Source organism: Eublepharis macularius, chromosome 4, assembly GCF_028583425.1.
Source record: "Eublepharis macularius isolate TG4126 chromosome 4, MPM_Emac_v1.0, whole genome shotgun sequence".
In the NCBI taxonomy this organism is placed as follows: domain Eukaryota; kingdom Metazoa; phylum Chordata; class Lepidosauria; order Squamata; family Eublepharidae; genus Eublepharis; species Eublepharis macularius.
This window is the reverse complement of record NC_072793.1, coordinates 179,929,036-179,949,158: the sequence shown is the minus strand read 5'-3', so window position 1 is coordinate 179,949,158 and position 20,123 is coordinate 179,929,036. Positions and strand designations below refer to the sequence as shown.

General features: G+C 45.3%; 1 protein-coding gene and 1 pseudogene across 1 annotated transcript; both read left to right on the top strand.

Annotated features, from left to right (window-relative positions):
* LOC129327236 (zinc finger protein 208-like) overlaps positions 1-20,123 on the top strand; it is a 113,626-nt pseudogene that overhangs the window by 62,411 nt on the left and 31,092 nt on the right.
* Positions 4,082-10,821, top strand: LOC129327271 (zinc finger protein 557-like). Its single transcript, XM_054975768.1, has 4 exons — positions 4,082-4,205; positions 8,320-8,405; positions 9,139-9,265; positions 9,701-10,821. The coding sequence occupies exons 2-4, from the start codon at positions 8,343-8,345 to the stop codon at positions 9,871-9,873; spliced, it is 363 nt and encodes a 120-aa protein (XP_054831743.1). The 5' UTR covers positions 4,082-4,205; positions 8,320-8,342; the 3' UTR covers positions 9,874-10,821.

Sequence of the window (20,123 nt, the reverse complement as noted above, 5' to 3'; positions counted from 1 at the left end):
ACCTAGGAAAAGGTGAGAGGTGGCTAGTGGTTATAATGGTCTCTCAGCAATCTCCTGCTGTGTCCTGTTTTTGAAATTCCCTTTTAGGATAGTCACCTTTGTGTGCCCTATACACCATGAGTATAGGGCAAACTAATGGTCACAAATTTGACACTAAGAAAGGCAGCACAGAAAAGCTTGTAGGGGGACATTTTTAAAGTTTTCCTGGACATTCATTTACAGGAGTCTTGATTCTGTCTTCTTCCTGAGGGTGACTTAGTACTGAAATTTACTAAATTATGGCATCGCAAATGCCTTCATTTGGTAAATGCATGGTTGAAGTCTGAACCGGGGCAGAATTCAAAACACTTGTTTTCTGGGCAATGTACAGAGTTCAGAAGAGTAGCAATCTTTCTTCTCGTTTCAAACTCATATCCTATAAGTGAGTACAAGCACATTTTGAGGCAATTCAGTACAGTGCTTCATGACCCCAAAGAAAACTCATACTACCTAGGATTTTATATACCTTGCTTTCTTAGCACACTGCTTAACAACACCCGAAAAACACAGACATTCAGAATCCATTATGAACAAAAAACACATAATTAAGTTTATGGGAAATTACTGGATTCCTGTGCATAGTTAATTTCTGCTCTTTAGTTTCAACTTGCAAAACACATTTGGACGACTGAAATACAACTTTAACTTTTAATTAACAATGCCATCTGTTTGTTTACATTTTTAAAAATGACAATAAAATCAAATGTGCAGAGCATGAACATGTACAGAGTGCACATTCCTTGCCAATGTTCTCTCTAGGCTGCACGCAGGGCAAAAGGAAATTTTGAAAAGGCCTCTGATCTGCACCCCCCCTCCAATCTTGTTCATACAAATGGGGTTTATCATTGCTTCAGAGAGACAGCACTCACTTTTAGGAACTGATACCACCTCTCCATTTAAGAATGGAATGGAAACTGTAAGAGGTGCTTAGGTATGGCTGAAGCAGCCCCATTACCACACATCACCATGAAATAACTCACTGCTCTTCCACACCCAGCCAAAAAAAAAACAACCCCTAGCAGCAGCAGCAGCAAGCAAGCAAACAACCAAACATGATAACGGAACTGAAAAGAAAAATAATATACTTTTTCCGTATTAAAAGGAACAGAAACTGGTCCTTAATAGAGTAGCACTGATTGCAGAGAAAACATGATGATGGGTAGTTGGAGCATGCTGGCTGGTGTGAATGTGAAAGAGAAAATAACATACTTAGACTTGTCTTAGTTTTAGAGAAAGGTAAGAGTTCTTTAATATAGGAACTCCATGCTTTGATAGGAAACTGGAGAGATAGATTCCTATCTACCGATCTATTCCTGAGGAGGAAGTCCTGAGATTAGCACTCTACACATCAAAGGATAGTTCAGGGCAGTAAAGGAGTAAACAGTAAACAGAAGCTTTCACCTGTCTATCTTTCTAAATTTCTGATTTCTCCCCCTCTGAAACCTGAGGGAGGACAGTGTTAGAAGTGGAGCCTTCTGACATTCCCAAATGTAAATTGTAACCAAGCAATTATATTGCAATTATGTTGAACAGAGGCCTTGCAATCTGACGGTTGCTACATTGAAAATGGGTGGAGCCAGCCAGGGTTAAAGACTAGAAAAAAGAGTAGAAAACCACACCTGGGGAACTACGCAAGAAACTAATGCAACAATACTAATGTGAGGAAACTGTATATAAATTTATAAATTATGAAAGTGCAAAGTGTTCAATTGCTATAAGTCAATACATTAATAGATATCCATCATTCACAATAAATAAGCATTATACAAAGTTTCAGATTCTCTCATATGTAATAAGGTGATAGCCAACCTATAAATATCAATAAATATCACAGTCCAAAGTTCACTAGCACCCAAATAAGCAATGTAGCTCTCAAATAAATAATCTCATCTCTTGTGGGTGCACGGAAGGAGGTGCTCCAGACAGAGGACCCAAAAAGGACAAGTATGTATGACACATTCAATGCTCATTAAAAAACCTTGTTCTGGTTATTCTTTAGGTGGACCCAAATAATCAAACCAAGAATTTTTTATGAGCATTGAATGTGACCTACCCACAAGCTTGCTGCCACATAAGGTGCAAACAAAGCTCGAAGGAAAACAGATTGAGAAGTAAGTCCTAGGAAACCCTCTTCCCCCACCCCAATGAATTCAAGCTGTCCAAAATTTTATAGTACAATAAAATAATCCCAAAGAGAGCCAATGCAGAAGTTACTGTGCTAGAGAACGTATCTGGACTTGCAGAACGCTCATGTGTGTGACTGAGTGTGTGTTTCAATCTTCACATCCATAAGAATAAAACATTTTCAGAGTTTTGCAGTTACAATATGGGGGAAGCACTCATTTACACATGCAACCAGTCCCCTCCCCGAAATGGTCCAGGCCAGAAAAAGTTGAACCATGTCTGGGCTTTGCATCTCTCAGGCAAAAGAGTGGTGAGGCAAAGGGGACAATGCCACTTAAAGGCGATGTGGGAATGGGGGTGGGACTCTCAATGCTTCCTGGGAGCGGGACGGAACCCCCCTTATAAGAAGAGTCTGAGGAACATCTCCTTGCTGTATTAGTTCCATACCTGCAAAGGGGGAGGGGGGGGAGATTCTTTTACACAGAATGAGAGGCAGCATGGTGTTGCGGATAGAGTGTCAGTCTAGGATCTGGGAGAGCCAGGTTCAAATCCCTGGTCTGCCATGGAAGCTTGCTGGGTGATCATGGACCAGTCTTTCAGCCTCACAGGAATGTTGTGAGGATACAAGGATGATGAGGAGACTGTTGTAAGCCTTTTAGGATCCCTATCAGAGGGAAAAGCAGGATATAAATGCAGTACATAAATAAAGGAGTCATCAAATAGTTGACACGGGATATCGGGAGCAACTTCTCTGAAGGTCTGGGGTAGATCTCTCCTCAGTAATACATAGGGGACTTTCTTTCCTCGCGGGGCCTTCAGGGCTAAGCAATGTCTGGGTGAGAAATCCACCAGGAGTTGGAAGAGGTGCCCCCAACAGCTGAAGGGGGACAAGTGAGTACTGCACAGATGAGACGGCAGAGGCAGATGGGGCAGACGCAGCTGTACCTTGGCTGAAACCCTTTGGAGGGGCTGGATCTCTCCCTCTGGGGATCTGATATGGATGCAGCTCCCTTTCAGCACAACACCCCTTAGGCCCACTAGATCAGAAAGCTGGTTCCGCATGTGAGAAACACCAAGGATGCCTTTTCTCAGGAGGGGGGCTCTGCTTCCATGTTTCCTTTTTCTGGTTCTGCCTGCCTGTTTAACTCTCCTAGCTGGCCTTTTCCCAGGTAGGCAAAGTCTTCTTTTATTCATTGGAGAGGAAGACAGAGCAGACAGGAATGATGGGTTTGCACAGAAAATTTCGTTCACATTTTGTACTGTTATGGCCAAACCTTTTATGGGTCACTTGGCCTGCAATTGAAGAGTAAGATCCAGGTCCAATAGCACCTAAAAGACCAACAAAGTATGAGGTTTTCCTCATTCCTTAGAAATCTAGTTGGTGTTAAAGGTGCTATGGGACACAATCTTGCTCTTTTCCAGTGCTCTCCTAGCCAATTCTGACCCAGTCAGACCCTGCTTAGCATCCCAGCTCTGACCAGACTGGGCTATACCATGGCACCTTCCCTCCCATTGGTTCAACGGGGGGAAGCCCAAGGGGTGTTCGGTCCAGAATTCAGATTGCTTGATCTGGAGGGTGTAAACACAATTGGAGAGACAACAGGATTGCAGTCCAGTGGCACCTTAGACAGATTTCCAGAATGTCAGCTGTTGAGAGTCACCGCTCCCTTCTTCAGACAGTTTAAAGAAGAGACCTTTGAGTCTCTCGAAAGCTGACAGACTGTAAATTTGGCTGACCTCTAAGGTGCCTCTGAGCCCAAATCTTGCTGTTGTACTGGAAACCACCAATGGTTTCCCATCTAAACTAACCACCGGAGGGAGACAGAGAGAGCATCTCTTCCCACGGTGGAGGGACGGAGGCAACCTCTGCGTAAAATCCGGTACTCCTGCGCCTGCAGCTTGCCAAGGACGGGCCACCCTCTCCTTTGGAGGCTTCAGGGGGGCGAGTCCCCCTTCCCGGAGGCGCGGCCAGGAGGGGGGCTGGCGAGGCTTCGCAAAAGGGGCTCCGCTTCTTCCTCCGCGCCGCCGCAGCTCCTTCGCCGGTGAGTTTCGAGCGCAGATGCGGAGAAGGCGGAGGGGGCCGCCCGGCCAGGCTGCCGGACCGCAACAAAGCAAAGAAATCTGGGGGCGCCTGGAAGACCAGGCGACGTTCCTGGTTTATTGTTGGATTGAAATGGCGCCGGGCCTTTAAGGTGCCGCCAGATGGTTTTGTTTTAAGGGAAGGGAATGACCGTCTGAGAAAGAGGGATGGGAAGGAAAGGGCCAGGCCCGAGGCAGCCGCTGATAAACAGCTGGAATCACCCCGCCTCCTCCAGGCCTCCGAAGCTGCTCTTTGGTGTGTGTGTGGGGGGGGGTATCTCCTTTGTGCAGAGTCACGAGGTCCCTGCAATGCAGGCGGGGCGAGACGGAGGTGGCCTGTGACTGGAAGGCCTTGAGGCTGACCTTCATGGGGGCTTGAGGAAAGGAGAGGAGGCTTGACAGCTTTGGCCCCGGGCAAATCCTGGAGATCTGGGACGGTGCCTGTGGAGGGGGAAGGATAGTTGTATGTGAGCGGGGAGGTAGTTGTGAATTTCCTGCATTGTGCAGGGGGTTGGACTAGATAACCCTGGCGGTCCCTTCCAACCATATGATTCTATCAGAAATTGATGGATGTAGTTGGAAAAGTTGGATCCTAATACAACACTCTAAATAGTTCATGGGAATAATAAAGTCCAAAACAGTTTTTCTTCCAAAGCTGCTGCTTCAGGTATCCCTCCCCCCAAATTCTTAGAAGAATGGCAAAATAACATTGAAAGGTATATACAGAGAGGGGAAATTTTAAACCTAACATTATGTACAGATCTCAAGGAAGAGGTGGACTGAGCTTTCCCAGTCTTAAAACAATATCAGGGGACAAAATAATCCTAAAGCAATATTGTTCAGTTGCAAAACTTACATTGCAGCTCCAGGAACCTACCCAAGTCAGCTTACAAAATAAAAACAACAAAAACAAAACAGTAAATGATATTAATTAAAATCCAACATTAGAAATCTTGCCCTGCATAAGAACATAAACCATGAAAACAGATCCTTGTTTATAATAACAAACATTTTGGCTTGGTTAACATCTCAAAAAAAAGCAACGTAGATGCCAGGCGAGCTTCAAGGGGAAAGGCATTCAACAAGCAAGGGGCCACTACTGATAAAGACCTGTTTGTGTTTGTCATCTGCCTTACCTCTGAGGACCGGGTGGGGGGGCACAGAGAGCAGAGCTTGTGAAGCAGATCTTAAATGGTGGGCCAGGGAATCCGGCTGAAGACCCAAAGGGATTGAAATGGCTGGTTTTCGAAAGTGAGACTTCTGAAAGCTGGACTTCGGGCTAGGTGATATGGGAAACCAAATACCCCCTTCTAAACAATCATATTTTGGAAAGATGGAGAAGAGACCAGGCTCCTAAGAGTGTTAGTTGTGATGGTTAAAAGGTAGGGTTTTTTTTGTTTTGTTTTTTTATTATTAATGCATCACATATTATTACATTACAATACAGTCCCAGTTCTCCTATGATACATCTTTTACCCCTTTTGTAACCCTCCCCACTGCAAGGTGGCCATCATATAACTACAAATTAAATTTTTAGCCCTGAGCACATTTTTTCCAATTTTCCAAATATAGCTGTATTGGCTTCTCCATTATATACCCATTGAAAATATACAGACTTTTTCTCTTTTATCTCCTCCATTTTCCCATCCCATACCTTATCTTTTTTTAAACATTCCAACATATCCGATTGAATATATTCATTTAGGTAATCATTCCATCTTTCTAAGGTCCATTTTAAATTCTCCTTCCAACCGTATGCAATCACTGCGTGTGCAGCTAGTAACATTGCTTTAAAAATATCCTGGTTTTGTTTCTCAATTCTAGTGTTTCCCAATACACCCATGAATAATAGATCAAATACCCCCTTCTAAACAATCATATTTTGGAAAGATGGAGAAGAGACCGGGCTAAGAGTGTTAGCTGTGATGGTTAAAAGCTAGTGACCTGAGGTGCAAATTCTTCCGTAATGGAAAGTTTTCTGATGCTACATTTTCCCACAGAAAAATCTCTCCCTTGCATAGGTCAATATAGTCTCTATTTATAGCTGCCCGGGCTTTTTTAAAGGAGCACTAAATGTGGGATATGAAGCACAGACCAAGTCATGGCTTGTACGTGATCCTGGCTTTCATTTGTCTTCTTTTGCTGACATTATTTAAATTTTTGGTGAGGGAAACAGCATGCCAGAGGAGATGGACCTTCAGTGTGATCCCACAGGTCTCTTGTGTGAGTCTAAACAAAGTGATGCCTTTTAGAGATGAAGGGTCTCTTTTGTCTCACCTACCATTCTTATAGGGAGAAGCCATGAACGGTTTTGCTTATAAAATATCTTCTTGCACCGTGGGCGTCCTCGTGAACTCACGAAGTATCTTCTTGGCTTAACATAACAAGGACCCCTACACATCTTGTTCTTTCTTGTCTTGAAAGAAGGGTTGCAGCCAGTAAGGAAATTCTGTGGTCTTGTTGAGAATACAGACCGGAGACCAGTTCCCAGGAGGTAGCCCTGGAAACTGGTCTCTCAGATCTAACCCTGGTAAATGGAAGGATGCCCGACATAGGCCCTGTAGACTGGAAGTTTCCAGACTTTTTGACATGGTGATCCTCAAGTCCAGACTTTGTATGATGACCCATTGTAGGCTGGCCTAAGGGACTGGGAGGGTGCAAAGGGGGTAGCACAGGGTTGAGATGTGAGAAGATGGCAGATGTTGGCAAAGAGTTGGGTGGTAAGTAGGTTGGTGCTGAAGATCTCCCACAGCAGGTGGAGGGCAGAGGACCCGGTTAACGGCAACCCTAGTTAAGTGCTTTTGTTCTTGTCATGATCCTTGAGAAGGATGTGGCCAATTACCATCCCCTCTGCCTCTCATGGGCCCTTTCGGGGCACGGAGTTGCCAGGAGCCCAGGCCTGAGACTGAAGAGGGGGGCAGCCTGAAGTAGGCCTCAAGGCAGCCTTTCTCTCAGGCCTCCTGGCGGCCCTTTTCCTGCAGGCCTCTGTTTCCTAGGCAACCACAGCATTGGGCCTGGAGACAATGGAGGGGAGAGCAGGAGCCAATGGCTGAGGAGGAGGCGGGGCTTGGAGAGCGAGTATAAAAGGATCCTCTGAGAGGACCTGCTTCTTTCCCTTGAGATATTAAACCTGTATTTCATTTATTTATTTAAGAACATTAGCATGCTGTTTTTCTACCCAAATTAGGGTCCCCAAGGCCATGGGTTAATCTGCCCAGTCTCTGTGACTTTTAAAAAAAATTTAAATTATACAGTTTAAGTAATCAGTAGCAATAAATTTCCAATTTACAACTATAAAGTCTCTATATAAGTTTTAACTAAAAAGGCAACACTATGGTTAATATAACGTTATAAATAACAAACATATACCTAATAACAGCTCTATGACTCTTATATATATAAAGTAGTTTAACCTTTAACATGCCATAGTAATAAATGACAAGTTTTTTGGGGGGAGTTGGTTAGATACAATTATGTACTCATAAAAGGGGGACCATTTTGCTAAAAAATCGGTTTCTGTGGGATAATTTTCTGCTTGGTATACCTTATCATAAATGTTTGCTTGTATATAGTAATCCCAAATTTTTTTATACCAGGTTTCAATCGAAGGTATTTTTTGTTGCCTCATTTTCAACCATGCAAGAGGGCAAAACCTGACCAAAGAGGGTGTCTCCTGGGGAGGCAGAGTGGGTGCTCTGGGCCCTCCCCAGTTTAGCCCTTGATCCGGTTCGGTTGAACCAGCCAGTTAGGGTCCTTCCTTCCTCCAGGGCTGGAGAGGGGTGTGTGGTGCTATAGATTGTTAACCACAGGTGCAAAATTGTGGGATGCTTTCCTCAGCTAAAATCCTCTTATTACAAAAAAGCATCATGTCAAGCAGAGAGAGTGAGCGAGGGCAGAAACATTGCCCCTTCAGGGATAGTTTTCACTGTGCAGGGAGATTTCAGTTCCCAGCTGGAATCTCCCACCTGCCTCCAGTCAACCGCCCATCCCATCACCTCAGTCCCTCATTTCAAGTACATTCCTTCTGTATCTTTAGAAAAAAGGGTTTCCAAGCCTCTTTCTTTCTCACCCTACCAGACAGCAATGAAGATACACTCTTGATGGCTTCTCCAGTGTCTCCTCCCTGTGGTGAAGGGAAAAGGCCAGCCATGCAACCAGCTGAGGTAGGGGAGGGAGCGGTCACTGGGGAGGCGTCCAGGGGACAGCAGGGTGGGCTCCTTCTCTATTGCAAGGCTCAGGCGATTGGACTTCTTCCCCTTGCTTCTGGTGCTGCAAGATGTCAAGGTTGGGCACTTTGAAGGTGGGAAAATGGTCCCCCCCTGTGTAGCATTCCATGTTCAAAGAAAAGAATCCTGTCCCCAAAACATCCCACTGAAAAGTATTTGCTCTACTATATGGACATCTCTGGCCTCTTCCTCAAAAGGCTGCTAGCCCTCTGTGACTAAAGACGGCCCCTGTGGCCCAAAGATGCCGCCCCCCAAAAGGGCTGGGAGGGAGGAGCCAAATGTCCCCACGGGGCTCTTTCTGCCACCTCTTTGTTGGTGGAGTTCCACTTTGGTTTTACCATCCTTAGTTTTGCTTCTGCTTTCTTTATTTTATTATGTTATTTTTTCCTAGTTTTCTCTCTGATCAAGGACCCAGAGCTGCTTTTTACACAAGCCTCCTCTTCTCCATTTAATTCTCACAGCAACAACCTTGTAGGGAAGGTTACACTGAGAGACAGACAGGCTCAACGTCCCCAGGTGAGCTTCCATAGAAGTGCAGAGATTCAAACTCAGCAGTCCCAAGTCCTAGTCCGTCACACTTCCCACTAAGCCACACTAGAATCTTGGATCTTCTTTCTCCCAGACCAACTTTCTAGTGATGTTAAGAAATGTTTTTCTCCTTTCCTTCCAGGGTGGGGTGTCCTTTGAAGAGGTGGCTGTGTATTTCACCCAGGGGGAGTGGAGATTGCTGAGCCCATCCCAGAGAGCTCTCTATAAGGAAGTCATGCTGGAGAATTTTGGGAACGTGGCCTCTCTGGGTAAGGATCCCTTTCTCCTGGGCTGTGCTGTGAGGAGTAACTTTAAGGAAGCTCCTGATACGAAAAGACATACCCTGCCTGCCCTGGGCCCACTGACATCTCTACCACTCTCCATGATCCTTCCTCTGATGTGGGAGGAGCTATGGGTTTTCCTAAAGGGGGAGGAGCTGCTGCCTGGCAGTCCTTTGCCGGGCAGTCCTTTGCCCAGCCCAAATGAGAGGGTATCAAAAGAGGCGCCAGGAGTTGCTTGGATCTGGAGAGGGGGGGGGCTGTCTAAGCAGGGGCTTCCCTCCAGTCTGGGCCCTGCCTTTCCTGGGAGGAGAACTTGCTGGCTTCTCTGACACTTACTTAGTTCTCAGGTTGCTCGGCGTTGCTGAACTTATGTGCACACTGAATTGTTTTAATTTTTGTTTTGTTTGTTTTGTGGATAAAAAGGGCCTCAGATTGCCAAGCCGGACCTCATCTCCTGGCTGGAAGAGGAGGAGAAGCAGTTTCCCCTGATCTCTGATGAAGAGGAGGGATTGGCAGGTAGCTGTCCTGGGGTTGTGCGTTGCCTGCGCTTCCTCCCAAAGGCTCTGGCATTTCTGTGTCCTTGTGTGTCCTCATAGGTTGAGCTGCTTTTCAGACTTTTCTGCATGCTTGACTTATTCCTGATATTCTTAGCAGTTGATCCACAAGCACTGGAATCAGTTTGAGTCTTGTTCTTCCGCATTTCTGCTCTCCCTCTTCATTTCTGCAGTTGTGGAGTCAGTTTATTTTCTTCCTCAAGTGAGTTAAATAATGAGGATTTTCTAGTGATGGAAATGAATTTAGCGGACTAGAGTATTTTCATGTGCCTTTCCTACTTTCATGTAATGGAGATGTATTTTTACTGTGCAAAAAGTGAACACTGGGGTCAAGTGCCCAGGCAGATGACATGTGCAAATGGCAGTCACTGTGAGGTGCCTGTTATCTGAAGTTTGGTGAAAGGCTACCCACATATGTATACTGGCCTAGCTTACTGGTAGTAAGATGCACCTGTAACCACTATGTACTATGCCATACGTGGCTGTAGAATAAGAATAGAGGAAAGGGGGGAGAAGGACCAGCTGCAAGTAGGACAGCCAGAGGGAGTTTACCTTCAAGAAATAGAAATAGCAGACACCGAACTTTGTTCTAGAAAGGAAGGACGCAGAGATAAGGACTTGCGTCCTTTCCCCTAGACTGGCAGGACGCGTCAAGGACATGAAGAGCTCCCAGGTGTCAGAAGGGAGCCTAAGTAGCTTCAAAAGTAGTATTTTGCCTGCAAAGCACAAAATGTTGCTAATAAAAGATGTTCCTCGACAAGATATTCTTGAGGTGATAAGCAATGACGTCCAGAATTGTTCTTCCGATGTGAGATAGGGGTGGTCACTTGGTTGGACCAATGTAGTCCCAAGGTTATAACTTATGTAACTTATGCTAATTGACCCAAAGGTATAAAATCTTACATTGTAGCATCATAGCTCCGAAGAACTGATCAGTTCAAGGAGCCCTTTTTTCTCCTGGTAACTGTATTATTCTTCCTTTGCTTATAAGCAAATAAAAAGGCCTGTGTTTATTTCCCTCATTAGGACTCCTGCATATTCTCCTTTACTAATTGAGCTAAAACAAGATAAGGCACTGAATTATGTGCAACACTAGTGAAGGGAGTGTTGTCATCCGTGACTAGGGGTGTGCAATGCCTGCCTGTTTCGGTAAACCTGATTCGGATTTAACTGAATCAGGAAATCATTTCGGTATTCAGGGAATACCGAATCGGCAAGCGTTTTGGTAATAGATTTGGCTTTTCGGCTTGATTTGGTCATTGTTTTCAAAGAGAAAACCTTCTCCCGGCTTTCCGGGAGCCGGGGGTGGGGCATTTTCTCACCGAATCAAGCCAAACTTGGTGGAGACGTTTTCGTAACTCTCCTCTAACTAACCCTCAAGTTTCAGAAAGATTGGACTTTGGGGGGGGGCATGTTATGCATCCCCAAAGAAGATGCCCTCATCCTCCTACACTCTCCATGGTTCTCTAGGGTGAAAAATAAGTCATATTTCTAGGTGGCTTGGGGTGGCATTTTGCAAGCAAAATGCACCCAACTTTTAGGGGACCTGATCACACCTGTCCTCTCACCCTCCACCAAGTTTCAGGCAGATTCCACTTGGGGGGGGCATTTTATGGCCCCCCAAAGAAGGTACCCCTATCCACCTCCACTCCACTATTCCCTATGGTGGGGGAGGGAGAATAAGAGGCTTGTCTGGCTAGGGGTGGCATTTTGCATGCAAACTGCCCCCAACCTTCAGGGGCCCATCTCCCACCTGTTCTCCCACCCTCCACCAAGGCTCAAGCTGATCCCACTTTGGGGGGCCATTTTATGCCCCCCCTAAGGTGGTTCTCCTGCCCCACCACTTTATGTCTTTCTACTGTGGGGAAGACTTCCACACAGCAGAAACACATGGGATTGGGGCTGCCAATGTCCACAGCCACAGTCCACCTGTACCCATACTGCCAAATACCAGACACACCCTCCCCAAAACATAACCCCTTTCCTATGGCCAGCCACTTTCTGTTGATTCCTGTTATGGGAAAATCTCCTACAGCAGGAACCCACAGAATGTGGCATCTATGGCCACAGGCATAGTCCCCCTTTTAAATCCACCCCCCCCACAGCCCCACACTGACCCAAAGACACCCTCCCCAACATTCCCACACCAGCTACTACCCAGAAAGTTTTTAAAAAATTATTTTCTCACTTTCAAAGTACAAGTAGGCAAAGCATTGTGACACATTACACCAGCAGTCTCCCACACAGAAAAATAACACAACTCACTTAACATCAGAGAATCACAAAAACACAATTGCTGTCAAAAACTCTTTATTTCTTTAACTGCTTTAGGTTACACAGCAGGAGGGCACAACAGGGCATAAAAGCAGTCAACTACACAAAATAACACAACTCACTTCACTGTTTTGGACAGCAATTGTGTTTGGGGTGATTCTCTGAATGAAGAGGCACCAGCAGGGTAGGCCAGCCGCTGTAGAATGGAGCCCAGAGAAGCAGCAGCGACTATGACCCTTTTGAACCACACTGCTTTTTCTGGTGCAGGAAGAGGTCCTCCCTCTCTCCCATATGTTACTTGGTCTTTGGCTGTTGTTTTTTTTTAATCGTCATTTTCATATTACTGTATCAATTTACCATTGTGTTAATAGTTGCAGCAAGTTCTCTGAATTCCCAGTTTTAATTTTCAAAGATTAAAGAAAAGGCATATCTCTGCTATGGAAGAGGCTATGGGCCCTTTTAAAAAAACACAGAGTTCAAGGGACATGCTGCATCTCTTATTACAATGGTTGGTCAATATAAGAAGCAACATGAAAAAGGCTTTTTAATCAAAAACATCAAAACAAAACAAAAAGGGAAGGTAAAGGAAGGTGGGGGGGGACAGAGTGGTTTGATGTAGGTGACTGTCCAGTCAACCAGAAGTGGGTTGGAGGTGGGTGAGAGTGGATGGGACGAAAAACAGGAGGAAACATGATGCACAAGGAAGAAAGGCAACTCAGAATATGCTTCCAAAACAGCGCAGGTTGAAAGCGGTCTCAAAAGAATCAGAAAACAAACAGAAAACTTGAAGTGAAAACTAAAAGGCAAAAAAAAGTGTGCAGAAAACAGATGATAACTCAAAGTGGTACGAGGCCAGACCCAACAGGGGAAAAGGTGTGGGAAAATGACCTGAAATGAGGTTTCCTGGGTTTTAAATACTGAAACGGTCTTTTAGTTCTTGGTTGTATGAAAATAGTCAAACTCCTTCTCCCTCGTCGAATTGCTTATGCTAAGCCTGGCCAAATATTGTCTTGTCCACTTGTCAGCGGCTCTCTGGCCAGGGATGTTCCCAGGCACTGCTACCCCTGAGAGCTCTTTAACTGAAGATGCCTGCGATAGGAAAGCATGTGCTCAACAATGCAAATTCTCTCTTTTTTTCTCTTAAACTGCTGCCTTCTTTAAAAGTTTGCTCTTTGAACCATGATACTGTTTGGTGATACATCAACTATGGAATATTTTTCCCTTGAGTTTGGATTTCTTGGCATGTTTTCACATTTCCTTGCTTTTCTATCTTCGATTCATAGCTGAGCTGGCCAAATCTATTTCTGCTGGCAGCGTCATAATGAGCATTTATTGGCAACATCAAATAATAATAATATTCGATTTATATACCACTCTTCAGGATGACTTAACACCCACTCAGAGCAGTTTACAAAGCATGTTATCCCCACAACAAAACACCCTGTGAGGTGGGTGAGGCTGAGAGAGCTAGAAGCTGTGACTGACCCAGGGTTACCCAGCTGGCTTCAAGTGGAGGAGTGGGGAATCAAACCCAGTTCTCCAGATTAGAGTCCCGGGCTCTTAACCACTACACCAAACTGGCCATCAGTGGCTAGATTTGTGGGCTCAGTCTATTTCCGCATTGAAACCATGTTTTAAGTAGTCCATCTCTTAATATATGGATCCTGTCCTGCTTTTGAATGGATTTCAGTGATTTCTTAAGCCACAAATAATTATGAATGCCCTCTTTAGCCTTCATTATCTCCAACTTGATGTGTCTTCTACTCGGATTTATAATCCAATCTGTTATCCAAACCAATGCTGCCACTTGGTGATACAGTTTGATATTCAGTACTGCCAGTCCTCCACGTTTTTTGTCATCCTGTAATACATTAAATCTTATCTTTGGTTTCTTCCATTTCCATATGAAGTTATTTATTACTTTCTGCCACTTGTTTAAAGTCTTTTGATCTATACAAATTGGAACCATTTGAAACAGGAAATTTAATTTTGGTAGTATATTCATTTTAACAGCAGAGATTCTTCCTAGCCATGAAATAATCCAGTTTTTCCCATCTTTGCAATTCTTGCTTGTCCACACTTTTTGATAATTGTCCTTATAAAGGTTCTCATGTCATGCTGATACATTTATCCCTAGGTACTTTACAAGCTTTGTAGTGATAGCGCAGTCTGTTATTTTTCCAAGGACTTCTCGTTCCTCTGTTGTTGTCGCAAATAACATTATCTTTGTTTTCTTTTTATTCAACTTGTATCCGGAGTACAGTCCAAATTTTGATATTTGTTCCATTGCATAAGTTAGAGAGTTGTTTGGATTTGTCACAAATATAACCACATCATCCACATAGCTTTACATTTTATATATCTCTTTCCTCTTCTTTATTGCATCAATTCCACTATCTTGCCTAATTCTCATGCCAAGATTTCCAAGGCAATAATCTTACTATATAAAACAGTAAGTGTATTCCAGATGACTCACTTCCTACCCTGGTGTGCCACTAGAGGGTGCTGCCAGGGCAAGAAACACAGGCTGGGATCAGGAGCGGAGCAGGTGGCAATTCCCGCCCCCCCGCCTTTACCCAGTCAGGATCATGGGTGGAGCAGGTAGCAAAGCCCACTACCCCTTCATGTGGTCCAGATCAGGTCTGGAGCAGGTGAAAACGCCCACCCTCCTTGTTCCCTGTCCAGGATCAGGCACAGAGGAGGAGACACTGCCCGCCTTCCTGCTCTCCCCTTTCTAGAGCCCATTGTATTTTTTTCCCACAACAGGCTTTGTTTCTAGTGAACAATAATGGTGATACTGGGCACCCCTCTCATGTTCCTTTTATTTCAATTTTCTCTGTAAATGAGCTATTAACTAGGATTGTGGCTTGCTGGTTTGTGTAGATACTTTGCATTCAATTCAAGAACTCAGTCCCACAATTCATTCTTTGCAGTGGTGTCAGAAGAAATTTCCAAGACACATTATCGAATGTATCTAGAAACATAAATGCAGTTTTTTCACCCTTCCTTCTTGAATATTCAATTGCGTTGAGGAGATACTTTATGTTGTCTTTAATGTATCTCTTCGGGACCAAGCCTGTTTGATCTTCATGAATTACTTCTGAGATACATCTTCTTATTCTTTCCGCCATTATTGTTGTCAATATTTTATAATCCACATTCAGTAAGGAGATGGGTCCGTATGACTGTGGCATTAATGGATTGCCCTCTTTATGTATTAAGGTATGTATTATTTATGTGGCATTGTATTATTTATGTATTATTTATGTGGCATTGCCCTCTTTATGTATTAAGGTTATGTTTGCTCCTTGCCACGTGCATGGTAGGAACTTCTCTTGTATCTTCTTCATCACTTTTTGTAGGGGTATAACTATTATATTCTCAAAAAATTCATATTAGACAGTTGTCAGCCCTTCAGCCTACCTTTTAGATCACGCAATATGTAGGTAGTGGGAAATTCTAAAAACCACACTTGTCACAGAGATTCTCCAGAAAGCTGGAGCTCTCTGTTTCTCTCTCTTATAGTGTGTTATTCATGACCCCAAGAATGATGTTTTTCATAGGTGCAGAAACCACATGAGAAATGTTTACCTTCAAGAGAATACCATACCATGGATACTGTAACGAAATGGTTACCAAGGGTGAAATGAGTGCCACTAGCAGTTAATCTGTCTTAAAGAAAAAAATGTTCCCCATGCGGTTTAATGGGCTGTAGTGCCAGGGAGGGGCCTGCAGGAGTCTTGGTATGGGACGCCCTTCTTCCTGGACTACAGCTCCCAGCTGCCCCGGGCCAAGAAAGTGCGGGAAAAATAAGGGGTAGAGCAGCCTCCACAGAAAATACCCAGCCCATCCTGAGGGGAAGGTAGTCACCTTCTTGGTTGAAGGAGAGGCTCCTGCTGCTGGGTGAAACCCGGGTGCCTAGGCCCTAAATGTGGAGGGCCTGGGAGGCAGCAGAAAGGAAGTAAAGGGGGAACCTTCCCTCAGACCACCACCCCCTTAGGGTAGAGTAGGGAACAGTGTGGTAGAGAAAGCAGGCGGCGGTTCTCTTCAGTTTGATTTTCTGCCCTATGAGTTCTGAACAGGGGGGGGGGTCTGCCCCTGTGTGTTGTGCCTTTATCTGCTTTGTGTGCAAGTGCTCTGTATATAGTTATTAAATTATACTTTTTGAATATAAAGAACCTTGTGGTGCTCTGACTACATAACCCCCCACGCACACACACTTGGCACGCAACAAGAAAGGAGGGAGCCCGGGAGAGACTGATAAGGCTAGACCTTGGTGGGTTGCCAATTCTCCAGGGCCCAACCAAAGATTGGGTAATTCACTTCCAAGTACGGAAATTCAGCGGGAGGGGTCTCACTGCCCCTCAGTCAGGCGGTGTACAAATCAGTGAGTGGTGGCAGCGACGGAGAGTGTGAGCCATGCCCACCAGTGGGAGGCAGATAGTGGGGCTAGTAGGCCATTGACGGTGGCTCAGTTGCCCAGACCACCACAGATACAAACAAGAAAAAGAAAAAAGAAACAGTTGAATACTGTATGGCATCTATTCCCAGAAAAAATGATTATGTAAAAATACATCTCCTCTCCACCCACTTAGTTTATTTATTTATTTACATTATTTATACATCGCCTTTCTCACTGTGATGTTTAAGGAGAAAGGTTTTTTGGCTTTAGGTTTGTTGTTCAGATTAAAATCATCCCAGTTATATTCTTTATATGGCTGGCCTCTTTCACCTGACCATGTGCAGAAGTACCTCTGCTCTCCATGATGGACTGCCTTCTCAAAGTATGGCTCCCCATAGAAGCCTTGCTCCCCAAAGAATGGCTGCCCCCCTCTTCTTAAAGCCAGGGGGGTCTCCTTCCTTGCAGTCCCCTTATGAAAGTAAGACAGTGCAGAAACACTGGCCATTTCTCTCCATTGCTTGTATGTCTAGGACTGATTTCCACTCCTGATCCTTCTTCCCAAAAGCATTGAACTTGGGGCAGAGAATCCATGCAGGAATGGCAGTAGTTGCATTCTCTGTAGCAGGTCATTTGCTTCATTCCTTAATTTTGGGCTCCATTTTTTTTGTTTGTTTATGCCAGGTGTGAGAAGGCAACCCCAGTGGCCTTTGTTTTGTCATGGGTAATGAGCGATTTGCTCTGTGGGTTCCTGATCTCAAGATGTAGACCACAAAGAGGAATTGACTTCTCCCCATCCTTTTCAGTTTCCTTCCCTTTAATAATTGAGGTTTGCTTTGCCGCCACCATCCAGCTATAACTGGAATTGCAGATTGTCAGCTGGAAACCAGATTCTGTCAGGAGAAGAATCAGGCAATGCATGGATGGATCCGGCCCTCATGCTCTAGGCAGCCTTAGGCAATTGCCCAGGGCAGAAGCAGAGGGGCACCAATCAGCCAGTCACTCCTGGCTACAGAGCCATCGCCAGTACCCCTGCTGGCTGCCCATCCTGGGCATGAAGGACCGCCCCAGGCAGCCAGTGGGGAGCCTGCCTCCTAATTCCCTCCCTCTATTGGGGGTATGGGCAGAAACTGGGCCCTGTTCCAGATGGTGCTGCAGTGGCAGGACACACAGGCTGGGATCAGGAGCAGAACAGGAGGAAATTCCTACCCCCTGCCTTCACCCAGCCAGGATCCGGAATGGAGCAGGAGGCAATTCTCACCCCCTGCCTTCACCCAGCTGGGATCAGGAATGGAGCAGGAGGCAATAATTGCCCCCCCCTACCCAGGCGGGATCAGGAATGGAGCAGGTGTCAATGCCCACCCCCCTTCACCCAGGCAGGATCAGGAGTGGAGCAAGAGGCAATGCCAGCTCTTCTCTTCTCCTGGCCAGCATTAGCAGCAGAGCAGGTTGCAATGCTAACTCCCTCTTTACCTGTCCAGCATCAGGAGCAGAACAGGTGGCAATGCCCACTCCCCCTTCACCCAACCAGGATCAGGAGCAAAACAGTTGGCAGTGTTGGTCCCCCTTCATCTGGCCGGAATCAGAAGCAGAACTGGTGGCAATGCTGCTCCTCCCTTCAACCAGCTGGGATCAGGAGCAGAACAGGTGATAATGTCCACTCTTCCCTTCACTCAGCCACGATCAAGTGTGGAGCAGGTGGCAATGCTCACCTCCCGCATTCACCCAGCTGGGATCAGCAGGGGAACAGGTGCCAATGCCTTCTCCCTGCCTTCACCTGGCCAGAATCAGGAGTAGATGGCGATGACCTCCCTCACCTTCACCAGGTTGGGATCAGGAGGGGAGCAGGTTGCAATGCCTGCCCCCATTTTCACCTAGCCGGGATCAGGCACAGAGCAGGTGGCAATGCTTGCCCCCCTTCACCCAGCTGGGATCAGGCACAGAGCAGGAGGCAAAGTCCACACCACCTTCACCTGGCCAGGATCAGGGATAGAGCAGGAGGCAATGTCTGCCTCCCCTTCACCTGGCTGTGATTAGACCCCAAGAAGGTCTGTCCCACCTGTGACGAGTTGGGCCTGGATCAGGTGCAGTGTAGGTGGCAATACCCGCTCCCCCTTCATGCATTTGGGATCAAGCATGGAGCAGGTAGCAATGCCCGCCCTCCTTTTTCTTGGCTGGGATTAGGAGCAGAGGAGGAGTCACTGCCCGCCTGCCCACTCTCCCCTTTCTAGAGCCCATTGTATTTTTTCCCCACAACGAACTTTGTTGCTAGTGAAAACATAAAAATGTATCCCTCTTTCCCTAGTTGTCACGATAGGTCAGAGCAAAAGGTAGAAATACACTAATAGTTTCAGGTTTCTTAATGTCAGATTTCTTTCTTTTCCATCTGGATGCCTACCTCTCTTCAAATCCTCTGTCTTATCCCATGAGTGACTATCCCTCTCATCAAAGGTCTTCTTCTTCTCCCCACGATCTCCCTCCAAACCACTTACCCTCCCAGTTAACTCACTCAGGGAGGAAAAAGGAAGTTTTTAACATTGGGCCATTTTGAGGTTGTATATACTCTCTCTTTTGGCTGCTTAGGCTATATTTATTTCTGTACAAATGGCTACTCTGGCAATTTCCTCAGCTTGGAATTGAGAAAGAATTGAGAAAGAGAGGGGGAGAAGTAGGTAGAGATGGTTTGAGCTTGACCTCTGAGCATTCGGAGTGCAAACAAAACCATCACTAAGCAAAGCAGAAAACTCTGACATGAATATTCAGGAAATGTGCTTCCTCATCAACCTCTATTTCTCTTCCTTTCAGCAGGAGGCCTGTTGAAGTCACAAGATGAAACGGAAGAGCATCTGTGGACTAACAAAGAAGAAATATATTCAGATGTGAAAGAGAGCATTGAATATAATGCTGCCCCGAAGAAGCAGAAGGGAAACCACCCAACGAAAGAGAGGAATAATTCTGACCAATTGCAGCATAGTGATTTCCGGGTGCAAAACAAATATAAAGGACGAAACAGTAATGAGTGCACTGCTACCAGGGAAAATAAGAAGAAAATATGTAAATGCCTGGAGTGTGGAAAAAGTTTCAGTCAGACTGGCAATCTTATTGTCCATCAAAGAATTCACACAGGGGAGAAACCATATAACTGCCTGGAGTGTAGGAAAAGCTTCAGTCAGAGTGGTGATCTTACTGTCCACCAAAGAATTCACACAGGGGAGAGACCATACAAATGTCTGGAGTGTGGAAAAAACTTCAGATTGAGTGGAAATCTTATTGTCCATCAAAGAATTCACACAGGGGAGAAACCATATAAATGCCTGGAATGTGGGAGAAGCTTCAGTCAGAGTGGAAGTCTTAGTGTCCATCAAAGAATTCACACAGGGGAGAAACCATACAAATGTTTGGAGTGTGGAAAAAACTTCAGACTAAGTGGAAACCTTACTGTCCATCAAAGAATTCACACAGGGGAGAAACCGTATGAATGCCTGGAGTGTGGAAAAAGCTTCAGTCAGAGTGGTGATCTTACTGTCCATCAAAGAATTCACACAGGGGAGAGACCATACAAATGTTTGGAGTGTGGAAAAAACTTCAGACTGAGTGGAAGTCTTATTATCCATCAAAG

Coding starts and splice junctions, on each gene's coding strand:
- LOC129327271 (XM_054975768.1), top strand. CDS start 8,343: ATGGCTTCTCCAGTGTCTCCTCCCTGTGGTGAAGGGAAAAGGCCAGCC. Junction 8,406..9,138: donor CAGCCATGCAACCAGCTGAG/GTAGGGGAGGGA, acceptor CTTTCCTTCCAG/GGTGGGGTGTCCTTTGAAGA. Junction 9,266..9,700: donor TGGGAACGTGGCCTCTCTGG/GTAAGGATCCCT, acceptor GTGGATAAAAAG/GGCCTCAGATTGCCAAGCCG.